Raw genomic sequence first — 14,428 nt, forward strand, 5'->3', positions numbered from 1 at the left:
ACAGAAATAAACCTGGCAAGGCTACTAGCCTGAACATTTCACAACAACCTGAAATTCTGAAAACCCAGAGTATATACCAGGACACTGTTTCATAAAGCGACCTGATTGATGATTTAACTCCATGTTGTAACACAGACTCAAGCCATGCGTATTGCTAAGATCGCTTGCTGGGGCAGGCTCAGCCAATATGTACTGGCTTGTGCTAACCTGAAAGCTATATATATTAGATTCCTACCTTTCTGAAGATCCACTTCAAAGATTCGATTGTTACTGCCAATTTCACTTGTTAACTTCAGCACACTACCATTAGACAGGAATCCATTCTCTGAACCCATAGTAGAGCTCACTCGACTTTGAGAATACTCCAGTTTCTGAACGACTGACATAAAGTTTATTCCTTGATTTGTACTTTGTAAAGTTCGGAATTGGGCATTTGCCATTCCTCTATGAGATGAAAGGCCTAGCTCTGTGCTAGTATACTTCTGCTGAGAGACTTCTTGGCCCATATATGAAGTATGAGTTGCCTCTCTTTGCATAAAGTTTGTGTTATGTCCCGATATGGTGAAGTTGGTTCTATCTCCATGTGAGTGCAAAATGGGGGACGTGGGGAACAAATTGGTCCTGATTCCAGGCGTTCTTAGATTATGTGGCAATGTCTGTGTTCGATCTGTAAATGAAAACGGGGACACCAGTCCTGGTGTGAGAATAGATGCCTTGTCCAGGGGGGACAGAGGTGGTAGGCTGCTGTTGGGAAGAATGCCGAAGACTGAGGGGTCAGAGATGCTGTTGCAGGGAGTGTGACGCGGGGAGTGGCCGGGGGTGGAGACAGGACTACCTTCAGGAGACTCTCGGGGGGAGGCGCTCGGTGACAGGTGGGGGCTGGAACAAACAACTAATACTTACTTCAGTGTTGACAAATACACAAAAGACAAGATGACCTGACAGTCAAAATTTTATTCATATTTGATCATAATAACAAAGCTATTTGCCACAAGGTGATTCAAAAGCACTGTCAGATGTGCAATATACACTGAAAAATGAGAGAACAGGGTGAAATGTTTTTTTGTTTGTTGTTTAACGCTGGACTCAGCAATATTCCAGCTACATAGGGAAATGGAAGCACATGTATTTGTACATTCCACACTTACCCAGTGTTGTCAGTGTTTTGTCAGTGTTGTGACACACCAGATAATACTATTTCACTGTAGCTTACATTGTTAACAGAATTTCTTCTACTATATTACCATGTTCCTGTATTTCTTGCCATGAGTATAGATGTGAAATTATTAAAAGTAATCATCTGGCAGACTAGAGAACATTCAACCAAATCTAGTCTTATGGCATAATCTTCAAAAGATCTTGATATCAACAGATTTACCATAATTAGCTTAATTTACTCGAACAAAGCTTCACCAAAGTGTTAAAGGTCTTTGGCCCGTCACTCTGTCTGTTCCTCAAACACTGAGCTGACATATTACTCAAATATGTTCAAAGCAGTGCTAAATGTAACTCACTCACTCACTCACAAAAGATATTTGTGTGACTCACCTAGAGCTTGGTGAGGAGAGCCTGCTCCTATAGACAAGTCTCACCAGGCCCTTCCTGAGAGAGCGGAACTTGGACAGAACATCCTTGTGTGTCAGGCCCTGCAGTGGGGCTCCATTCAGCTCAACAATCTCATCACCTGAATCAACAACATATTAACAAATTCAAATTCAAATTTTATGGAACAAATATATATTACTCAAAAGAAAACAAAGAACATTCAATTCTTTCATATGACTATAGTTTATCTAGCATGCCATGACATATTAACTATAGTAATATGAAAGTAATATGAACGAATTGGGTGTTTTTTTAACTAAGTGAATAACTACAGTAATATGAAAGAATTGGGTGTTCTTTAAAAAGTATATAAGCTAAATATGGAACAAAACCTTTGCTCATTATCACTAATATATCACCATTCTCGACACATATAACTCTGCATCAAAGGTGTTAGCATTTATAGTTGCTTATTTTCAGACTACAATATGAATTTCCTTCTGATATCAAGATATGAAGACACAACAGCAACAGAGACTATAGGACTAGTGCCAAATTTCTAATGCTGTATAAAACCTACATAATAGAGAATATATTGGAAGAATTTCTATTTCTTATGCACATTTTTGTACAATCGACAGTCAGTAATCAAGGAACACTTATAAGCTGAGGTCAAAATAAGGGGCACAACTCTTGAATCCTTCTGAACATTTCTTTGCTCAATTTCTTTTTCTGAAGCCAGGGACACAATTATTACTAAAAGGGAAAAAAAGGTCTATTATTTGCATATCTCTACTAAAAAATATGTTACTTATGATTTGCAATATATTTTATTTATGAACATATTAGATGTGTCTGCAATAATCAAACTCAAATAAATATAAGTATTTCTCAAGTATACTACTCAAAAGAAGTTAAAGAGCACCCAATTAATATGAAAGAATCAGGTGTACTTTCACTTCTTCTGGGTAGTATATGGTACCTCTAACTTTCTACTCTGAATATATGAAAACATAGCAACAGAAAACTCTGATACCTTCTCTGAGCCTGCCATCTTCTGCGATGACACCGTTGGGAAATATCCTCCGTACAATGATCCCCATTCTCCCTCGGGGGGAGTCGGTTCCTCCCACAATGCTAAATCCCAGACCCTTCCCTTTGGCACCTTTGTTCACAGTTAATATCTGCTCTGGACCAAACTTTGGGAATCGATATTTATCAGGTGATTGGGAATTCTGTCCAGGCCTGGAGAACTTCTAGAATAAGAAAATCAAATTAACCTGTCATTATAGGGACAGCATTGGTGTGGTCCCTAGGAAGGGTGATGGCTGATATGAGAGCACCCCGAGGCATGAGGTGAAAGCTGATGGGCTAAACAGATCATTTGCATGTATTTATAGGTCATTTACATGTCTTTTCGGGGCTGTTTGATATGCCCAACACCACATTGCTTGCACTGTCTGTCTGACACACCTATCTGTGATAAAGGGTTTCCATGATAGGCTGTTATTGCAATTGCTAGACCAACAAACTGTGCATTGTAGTGTTAATATTTAAGGACACATGTCATACACATCAAAGTTAATCAAATATGAGATATTTATCATGTTTATTAATTATCAATTTGTTCATTTCTTTCACAAATAAATTCCAACAAAAGACCCATTATGTGATGTATTATACATACGCATAATTTAATTACCATAAATCTATGTTTACATTGCCCATATCATAACTGAATTGCACAACTGATTACTATGGATATTGAGCTAAGTAGGATATACCTTACATGTACATTTTGAAGGGCTTGATTTACCTATACAGAACACGCACCATTGCAACCTATTATTGATAAAGGCTACCTAATATTAATGTCTATGTGCATGTAAAGAAAATTCAAGTTTGTGTCCACACAAAATCGATCTTTGAACACACTCAGTAACATTTATTTACCATACTCATCACTAATCCCTGTGTTAAGCGTAATTTTTCGTGCAGTTTCTTTGGTATGATGTAATCAAACTGGATACTTCAAGATGTGCACATGTTTCTACTACGTTTAACAGCAATGTGTCATTAATTTATGTGACACCGGCAGCTGACCGGTCTTTGTTTTAACTTTGATACATTAATGGGACCAGAGTGCACCCAGGTTTTGTTTGGTGCAACTGGGTTTTCATGTCAATATGCACCCAGTGCAAGTTAAATTAAGTTCCTTTAATCAAGCACTGTGTTCTAACATATCAAATGTGAGAACAATTTTAAATATATAGGTGAATATTAATAATTCTTACATCAAACATTTCCTCCCATTTTAACACAGTCCCTGATGGAGTTTGCGCGATGACCTCTGGCACAGGAGCTGGTGTTTCTGATTGGAAGACAGGACCGGTTGACTGTGGAACAGGGGACAGAACTCTTGGACTTCCTGGAAACTGGGATGACAGCGTTGAGGCTATTGATGCTGATTTACGGATCTGGAATAAAACAGAAAGCAATTTTCTGCATAAATGTGTTTCTGAAACATCTGTCACCATACATATAACATTGTGAAGGAATTAATCAATTGAGACATTTAATATAATTGTTTTTGCCCTCCTAAATCTTTTAAGTGCTCCTAAGCGACACATAGTAGTAACTGAGACCCCCTCTCACCCCAATAGCCAATAAGAGCTCAGAACCAAAGGCCTCGTACAAAACTTGAACTGCAAAAAATGCAGAACCTATAACACTGGCATTGTTTACATGTTACTTCTTTGCCTTTAACTTACAAAAACAAGCAGGAAAACGTATTTAGTATGTATTGCTTGTGAAATAAAGTTCCCCATTTCAGATATAAATCTATTTTTGATGAATATGAAACAGACTGACAAAGACTGACAATCCAATCTCAACAACGATGACAAGCTAGAGGCCTGCACAACATGCCTTGATACGCACCTTCAATTTGACCATAAGATATTTTATATGTCCAAGTCATATTCCACTTACAAAATGACAAATCTGATTCTGCACTAGCACTGCAGGCATAAATGGAAACAGACAAGAACATAACATCTTTTTCTGCCATATCTCTTATTTAAGGACAAAGAAGGATATTTAGTCGAGAAACATTCCGAAGAAAAATCAATGTCTGCAATAGGGAGATCATTTCCTTAAGAACATTTTGTTACTCATTTTTCATACAATGTTCGTGATTTAGGCTCAATACATGCTTGTTGCTTTTTTCACTTCTCAACAAGGGCATTCGTTTTGAGGATTACTCCTAGAGTTGCCCATGTTTCTAAATTTCCCCCAAGCAGTGAATTTAGTCAGTGCTAATAGCATTACTAAACACTGCAAGCTTGAAACTGATTTAATTCAAGAGAATGGTAGAAATGACGACATTTCATTCATAATTCATATACGAATGGACACCCAATGGTTGAAATGCATCTCTTCGTGGACTGAAGGATCATCATTGCAACATAGCCAGTGAAACCCTCAATCTAGAGGCCTCAGATCAACACTACACAGGCCAAACTGATCCAAGAGCAGCATGCCAGGTGTTCCATGCAATTTGATATTTTGATGACATAAACGATAATGCAAAAATGATTGAAAAATCTGCCACATAGGCAGTTTATTCAGACACTGCTATCAGTTACTGTCTACCATAGCAGTCTGTGATAATGCTATCAATTACTGTCTAACATAGTAGACTGTGATAATACTATCAATTCTGTCCATTATAGCAAACTGTGATAATGTTATCAATTAAGGCTGGTACAGGTAACTCATGTACTCGGGTCGGGTGGGTCCTGACTAGGACCCGGGTACCTACAGGACTACCCAGACCCGTGTTTAGTCACATGATATTTTGTTTAATGACAAACTTTATCTAAAACTCTATGGTTACACTATAAGTCACTAATGTTTCCATTTCTTTCTGACAATGCAACCATTCCTTCTGACTTTTATATGTTTGAATAAAGATAAAACTTTAGTGTATATGCATGACCAGATCGTTTTACACGTGTATCTAAATACATTTTGCCAGGGCTAAAGTCAAACTTTTCCATATCGCACAGTTTGTACCTATCTCTAAATGTCTACAGCGGGTATCCGGGTAGAGTCGGGTAATAAGGCGATGGGGACGTGGGTAGTAAATTTGGACTCGTCCCAGCCCTACTATTTATTACTGTCTACCATAGTAGACTGTGATGATGCTATCAATGACTATCAACTATAGTAGACTGTGATGATGCTATCAATGACTATCAACTATAGTAGACTGTGATAATGCTATCAATTACTGTCTACCATAGTAGACTGTGATAATGCTATCAATGACCCTCTACCATAATAGACTGTGATAATGCTATCAATTACTGTCTACCATAGTAGACTGTGATAATGCTATAAATGACTCTCTACCATAATAGACTGTGATAATGCTATTAATTACTGTCTACCATAGTAGGCTGTGATGATGCTATCAATTACTGTCTACCATAGTAGACTGTGATGTTGCTTTCATTGACTGTCTACCATAGTAGACTGTGATGATGCTATCAATGACTATCAACTATAGTAGACTGTGATAATGCTATCAATGACTGTCTACCATAGTAGACTGTGATAATGCTATCAATGACTGTCCATTATAGTAGACTGTGATAATGCTATCAATGACTGTCCATTATAGTAGACTGTGATAATGCTATCAATGACTGTCTACCATAGTAGACTGTGAATATGCTATCAATGACTGTCCAGCACAGCAGACTCTGACAATGCTATCAATGACAGTCCAGCACAGTAGACTGTGATAATGCTATCAATGAATGTCCACTATAGTAGACTTTGATGATGCTATCAATGACTGTCCACTATAGTAGACTGTGATGATGCTATCAATGACTGTCTACCATAGTAGACTGTGATAATGCTATCAATGACTGTCTACCATAGTAGACTGTGATAATGCTATCAATGACTGTCTACCATAGTAGACTGTGATGATGCTATCAATGACTGTCTACCATAGTAGACTGTGATAATGCTATCAATGACTGTCTACCATAGTAGACTGTGATGATGCTATCAATGACTGTCTACCATAGTAGACTGTGATAATGCTATCAATGACTGTCTACCATAGTAGACTGTGATGATACTATCAATGACTGTCTACCATAGTAGACTGTGATGATGCTATCAATGACTGTCTACCATAGTAGACTGTGATAATGCTATCAATGACTGTCTACCATAGTAGACTGTGAATATGCTATCAATGACTGTCTACCATAGTAGACTGCGATGATGCTATCAATGACTGTCTACCATAGTAGACTGTGAATATGCTATCAATGACTGTCTACCATAGTAGACTGCGATGATGCTATCAATGACTGTCTACCATAGTAGACTGTGATAATGCTATCAATGACTGTCCACTATAGTAGACTGTGATAATGCTATCAATGACTGTACACTACAGTAGACTGTGATGATGCTATCAATGACTGTCCACTATAGTAGACTGTGATGATGCTATCAATGACTGTACACTATAGTAGACTGTGATAATGCTATCAATGGCTGTCCACTATAGTAGACTGCGATGATGCTATTAATGACTGTCTACCATAGTAGACTGTGATAATGCTATTAATGACTGTCTACTATAATGTCTGTCTACGATAATGTCTGCGATAATGCTATCAATGACTGTCTACCATAGCAGACTGCGATAATGCTTTCAATGACTGTCTACCATAGTAGACTGTGATCATGCTATTAATTACTGCCCGCCACAGCTTACTGTAATGATGACAATGTGACAATAAGCAACAAAGAACACATAACACTGAACAATCATAATTTTACAGCAGCTTAGTTTATACCACAGGAAGGTTTGTTCTGTTTAATAAATTAGCTATGATTTATCTTATTTTGTTTACCCATGTGTATGAAATAAATTGAGAATACTACACTCATTCTCGTTAGATACCATTTTTACGAAACGAGTGGACTTTCTATGGTATCTGACCGAGCGAAAGCGAGGTCAGATACCATAGAAAGTTCACGAGTTTCGTAAAAATTGTATCTAACGAGAATGAGAGTGGTATTTTATTTATTACCCACGTTAAATATATATTTAAGTGTAAATACATAACAACTTTCGTTCATTGACAGACCAAACTGAAACCGGTTGCAAAATCTGGTTGCGCAAGAATATTGATATATGACCAAATATGGGCATTGTTGACATGTTTATGCATACGCATTAACAACATGCGCCTGCTGTTCTGTTTGCAAACAAACCAGCACCGACGCTCAAGATCCTTTTGGAAGAAAGTCTTCAACTTATGGTAATTCAAGCGCCATGTTGTAAGTACGCAGGACACCGATAAGAAAATTTGAAATGTCACATTAGCGCCGCGCTTTGAATATCGGACCAACAGTCTGTCACACAGCCGGGGTCCTGTCTGTGCAATCAAAATGGTTCGGTTTCCTTGATCTATCAGCTGAATTTATATCATGTTCGTACCATTTTGGAAGAGGGAAATCAGACTGTTCGCCAAAGACATTCATGTTAACTGTACCACCCTTTACTGAAGACGTGAAAATCAACAAACTCAAGTCTGCTTGCATGACAGTGACAACTTCGAACGATCGAAGGGCAAGGTCGCCACCGGAATAAGAAAAGACAACCGCGATCCACTCACAGCGTTTTACGCTAGAGATAGGGAATATTACTGTTCACATTTGGGATGTTTGGGGCCACAAAATCAGAAGTCAGGCACACTTCAACGGAGTTTTCGAATGATTTTTATCGGAACTGTGAACTTTAAGTGATCTGGTCGTGCTGTCGTGTTCGTTCATTGATGAACAACACCTACCGAAACAGCGCCACAAAATACGCTTCAAAGGGGACACCGATGGCACAACCGGATCATCCCAAGTAAGTCTAGATATCTGTCCAGATAGTTTAAACAGACTTCATTTCACCACGCTTATCCTTTTACGTTAAATCAAATTGAAAGTTGCGAAAATGGTCGGGTGCGTCACGCTCAAGGGACGCGCTCGATCGGCAGTCGTACATTGTAAATCGATTTATAGATCTAGCTTGATTATACGTCTGTAGGAGCTCTATGCATAACTTATATAGAATGCAAACCGAATTTGATGCGTGTGACTATCTTGTTTGGTTTAATAAAGTGTTTGTAAATATCTCTCGTTCTCATGAATTTCTTCAGTTCTGCCTTGTAATCGCAAAATGAATGACGTCTCGCGATTTTTTATGAATGAAAAAAGTAGTCCCGGTGTGACCGAGGTCACGGTTGTCCAATCAAAACGAATAAAACGAGGTCAACCTTGTACGACACACGTGTGACGTACGGATTTAGTATCTTACCACCTGTATCTTCACCACGTGGGTAATAAAGGAATATATCTGCTAACCACTATTAAGCCAAATGTAGTACAACTGAATCACTGGATTACTGACAGACCACGCTTTCAAACTCTACAGCTTGTTAAATATAATTAGTTTTGTAAACAGCTTATCCATTTTACTAAGGAAATATTTTATCAAACAAAATGATCTAAGAAAACTCAAGATGTCCATTTATTTTGAGACGTAATTCACATCTAATCTTGGAAATCATTAACTGCAAGATTGACATACTTCCATAAAATTTGAGTTTGGAGATGAAAAAAATGAGAACAGAAATACTTGAGTCAAACTTAACATAAATACCAATTTGCCACAATCTAGTCAAATGATTTGCTTTAATCTTTGCAAGGAGTGTCACCCGTAGACGATATAATTAGTCTTGAAGCTCAAGCAGACTCTACAGATACATATACTTCTGTTGACAGTAATAGCTTTGCTCTTACAATAATAGTCTCCTAGTTCAAAGGACTGGATATCAAAGCACACATCCAAAAAACACCAACCAGGCCCCCCCACCCCCGAAAAGGTCACTGTGTGAATGTTCAATGATTTTATCACTAGCATCCCAGATTGATATATGTCAAAGGTAAACAGATCCGAAACTCACATAGAAACAATGGCTAACCTACACAATGTAACCCATAAACTGTGCTCTATGTGTTGTTCCCAAATTCTGTGGGTGAAATGCTAAATACATAGGCAAATATATTTCAATGTTCTTATTTAAAAGGCAATCACAACATACTGTATTTCATGTAATAAGCACCTTAGGCACTTTCAAAATTGACAAAGGGGAGATTTATTTAAACCACACACTACAAGTTAAATTTGTTGTCAGAGATTGAGTGGCAGGGAACTAACTTACAGTAAACTATGGTTATAACAAACACGCTTAAAACGAACTGACGGATATAACAAACTCACTTTTTGGTCCTGACTACTTGCTGTAGTCATGTTGTATATGTACTGTGAACTACGGTTATAACGAACTAAAATTAGTAGTCCCTTTGAGTTCTTTATAACCGTAGTTTACTGTAATTGGTTCAAATGTCGATGAAATGTTTTTGATAAAATTAATGATACTAGGCAGTTATACATTACTTTTATACCGCTGTGTTTTCTGTAAATAATATTAATATAAGCACTGTCATGTAACTTGTTGACAATAGTATTGTCGCTTTTGAAGATATTTAAACAATGGTATAGAAGTAGGTCAGGGGCACTTATTGAAGGGGAGTGAGTGCGGGGTCTTATTTTTGAGTTAAGAGCAACATAATGAAACATTTTGTACCAAACTTACATTTCATAGATTCCTAAGCATTATGACATTAATTCTTTTGAAAGTATGAAATTAATAAACATATAGTTTTTAATTGGAAATATATTCATTTTGAATAAATATTTGTTTCAAAAGTTCCTTTGGGGGACACAAATCAACTGACAACATTTCTTAAATTGCTTTTTTTCTCATTTAACCCCTGGCATCTTGGCATATCTGAAAACACCATCTGTAAAGCAAGAAAAATAAATCTCGCTTTATGTTGAAAAAAACCTAATCACTTTTAGGCACAGAAAATGTATGAAAACAATGTACAAATGTTCTAAATAGCCCAATCACTGAAGAAAACAGTTTTATAGGACTGCAACATGTCTGTATTCCAGAAGGAATTATGTATGTCCTTGTTGTGTAAAATCAATATACAAGTACATGTGAAAGTGGGTGTTTAAGAGAGGAGGATGAATGACATACTCCAGATTTATAATCTCTTTCATTTGTTCGTCTCCCTTTGCATTCACTTCATCACCTCTGCCCAATGAATTAGGCAATTTCAACCTCTGTGTGTTCTAGCATGGGTTTAGATAATGATCGTGTGGTATGCTATTGGCAAATTCTTTGTCCACTAATAGATTGTCTGCCCCTGTCTGATGTGATCAATGTAAGGTAATGCACCAGGCCTCTGATAATTGACCTAATGGTATCGCAACCATAACATCAATATTGAGCCCTGACAACTGTTGACAACACTGCCAGATTTCTTGGATGTAAATGGATGATAACATTCTGAATGACAAGATCCTGGTCAACCTTATTATGTGCCTTCTGCTTTAAACCTGTCTGGCTCAGAGGAAGTCGAATCCCATGATACCTTATATATTATGCAGAATAATGACCAACTTATAATAAGTCAGTTGAATGGCTTTACTTTGAAAATATGCAGAAAGCCTACTTGCATTTCATGAACACATACTGTGATTATCCTGTATGCCTTCAATTAGCATTAATGAGACCGACCTTTTACATATGACTAAAAACACTATTCCACTGACAATCATTTGTTTGTAAACAAAAGCGACATCACCCTTTACATAAGAGATCTCTGCTAAACGCAAAGTTAATGCTATGATTCCAACTATATCAAGAGCACATGTTCATGAATGAATCTCAAACAATGATAAAACCGCTTGTTCGCAATGAGTCATCCTGTCCCACTGTGGCACCTATTTCAAACACATGCAAAGGCAAGTCAACTGTTGAATGTTGTTTATGCAACAGTCAGCAATATTCCAGTTGGTTCAAAGCAGCCTTTAAATACTGTGTGGGCCAGGGACATCATTGGTTGATAGTTGAGCAACGATAGGATATGCTGACAGACTATCAACAAGGTCACACATTGTGACTTACCGCTCCTCATTATAATTGGCCCCGATCTTAACCACATATCCATTGAATAACTGGTGTATCCTGGCATATCTAAATCCTGTGTAGCTCCAGTTATCCATATATAATAAAGCCATATTAACTGACCTAACTTCATTTATGGCTAAAGTGAATTTTCACAGCTCATAATAACCTTTTCTCATTGTATTTCAGAGATCTTTGAGTGGCATTCATAGATTGGTTATGTAACTCATGACAAGATATTATGAGTGTAGTGACATTTCACGTAGTTTATAACCATGCTATCATATACTTAGGAAAATGTTCATTGAAATGTAGTTACAGTTGTAGTAACAAAAGTAAAGAAGTGTGGTCATCCACACTATCTTGTCATAAGCAGCCTACAATTAGGAGGAATGTTGCAAGTGACCGATGGGTCAACAGGTTGTACCATGGTTGCTTTCAGACACAAACACCTAGCATAAGGACAAATTACCTTGGAGGCCACAACCAGCTGTACCAGTCTGGGTGCTGTTCGCAGACAGTCAACAGCCTCCTGATGCGTCATCCCAATTAGACTCACTCCATTGATCATAAGCAGCTCGTCTCCCCGCTTCAGCCGACCATCTCTGTGAATGTATCACAACACATCTGAATACAGTGAAACCCTGTTAATCTGGACACCCCATCTTCTTGATGGTTACAGTTGGAACTGTCAATACCAAATGACATGGCTATTACTTATAATGTACCTATGACTCTTCAGCTCAAAAACTTGTTAATCAGGACAATTTTTAACAGAGCCTGTATGGTTTACGGAGTTTCATTGTATATTATTTGTAAGATTTACAAGAAATTACCCAGCACACCTGGTATTCCTGAATAATAAGCAGCCATGTCAACAGCTTGGAATCATGTTTATTCATATATCACAAAAAACATTTATTTGACAAGACTTGTGGTTGTATGGCTGTTAACATGTGAATATAACAGGCGTGCAGAACATTCCAGACGGACTGTTTGAGCATTTCAGCGCTAATGCTGATTCAACAGATACATCACAATATTTAATTTACTTCTGTTCTTCAGTTTCAAATATATTCTAGACTAATTGATAATAACAGAGAGAATCAAATAATAAATTACCATGTGGGGACACTTTCAATGTTAAAGACAAACTGTGTCTTTGGTCCATCTTTTGCGATAAGTTAGAGAATGTGTTTTATCAATAAATCCTTTGATCAAATCACACATTTCAAAAGCATCATCATTTTTATGTTTAATATCATTATCAACAATATCATAAACAATATTGCAATCTTCATCATAAACATCATCAACAATACATTTTCACCATCTTCATCATCACAATAAAACATCATCATAAACATTTACAGCTGCAGTTGTTGGAAACAATATCAGAAACATTAATAGACATATGTATCACCATTATCCCGATTGTACACCTGTCAGTGAGAAAGCGCCAAAATGTCCCAGCAACTGTACCCACCTGTGAGCAGCGCCAGACTCTGTTATCCCTGCCACGAAGATGCCAATGTCTCCTTTCTTGGACCCTTTACCACCAGCAATGTGGATGCCCAGACCATTCCCATCCTTCAAGAGGTGTAACTTGGCAATGAGGCGACGCTGAAACATGCAGTTCTTCATGATATTTGCTGACTTTTATACATACAGATGTTCTTGATCAAACATATCTGAGAAGTGTGACATGCAGAACGTGCACTTCTGTATAGAATATTTGCAGATGTCAGAGACACATGATGCTTCTGAAATCCCTGCTTTATGTAAAATAACAAATGGGGTTATGCACGAAATGCCCTTCAAAAGAGTAAACTCTTCCTAAAGGAGATCTTGGTTAACACACTCTGCTTTATGGGCTATACTCCTTCAATGCATATCAATGTAATTGGTCATGTAATTTTTTATTGCCCTTGGAGATAATAGGCACTTATTGTCCAAGCAGCCATAACAAACATAGACATAACATAGGTCACAAGCTGATCCACCGAATGAAGAGAGAGCCACCCTTCCATAGTTGTCTCCAAGCTCTATGAATCATGTGAACCATGGGTTGTGATTAATTAAGTAAAGTCTAATCAATAAGTACACAATACATGAATCTAAATGGAGATTCCTATGTAGGATTTGACTTTTCACAAACAAAAAATGGGGAAAAGAAACTTGCTATTTGTTGTGGCTTTGTTTACAAGTGCTGCCCAAGTGCTGTAGGGCTACAGCATTGTGTAATCTATTACATACAAATGTACAGATGTTTCCAACACACTGCGGTACTGAGTCACTACCACCACATTACATACATTTAATTACTCAGGGGTGAGTCATATCTAGCATAAAACAGTTTTAATAACAGATGCAACTGTTTGAAAATCAAATAATAATAATAATACTGATAATGTGCATATTTATAACGCACCAAATCCACACCCAAAAGCATGCTCAAAGTGCTACATTTTCATCCTATCAATGGATCAGTGAGCAGGCAATTTTCATTTTCAACTCCCTGGGGATCATACAAGCTAAGCTGCTGTGAGGCACTGGAAAGTTAACAGCCTCAGCCTTACGGGTTCCTATTCACTGCTGGGTGAACACAGAGGCATATTTTGAACAAAGTCACTTGCCTGATGGAGACACATGTGCTACAGATAGAGCATATGTTTACGATGCATCATACTTTATGATCCAAGAAAATGTAACTAATTTGTCTCACATTGAATTCACTTCACGAGATGGTACAA

At 37.5% G+C, this 14,428-nt stretch overlaps 1 protein-coding gene across 2 annotated transcripts in view; it reads right to left on the reverse strand.

Annotated features, from left to right (window-relative positions):
- LOC139479485 (inaD-like protein) overlaps positions 1–14,428 on the reverse strand; it is an 82,378-nt gene that overhangs the window by 9,272 nt on the left and 58,678 nt on the right. For both annotated transcript variants that reach the window (XM_071262335.1, XM_071262341.1), the window contains exons 3-8: positions 13,162–13,298; positions 12,148–12,280; positions 3,840–4,022; positions 2,582–2,801; positions 1,549–1,684; positions 236–879 (exon numbers count right to left, since the gene is read on the reverse strand). In XM_071262335.1, the coding sequence (XP_071118436.1) occupies positions 236–879; positions 1,549–1,684; positions 2,582–2,801; positions 3,840–4,022; positions 12,148–12,280; positions 13,162–13,298 (1,453 nt within the window). The remainder of the gene's footprint in view (positions 1–235; positions 880–1,548; positions 1,685–2,581; positions 2,802–3,839; positions 4,023–12,147; positions 12,281–13,161; positions 13,299–14,428) is intronic.

Source organism: Haliotis cracherodii, unplaced genomic scaffold (genome assembly GCF_022045235.1).
Source record: "Haliotis cracherodii isolate W230 unplaced genomic scaffold, xgHalCrac1.p SCAF_1, whole genome shotgun sequence".
In the NCBI taxonomy this organism is placed as follows: domain Eukaryota; kingdom Metazoa; phylum Mollusca; class Gastropoda; order Lepetellida; family Haliotidae; genus Haliotis; species Haliotis cracherodii.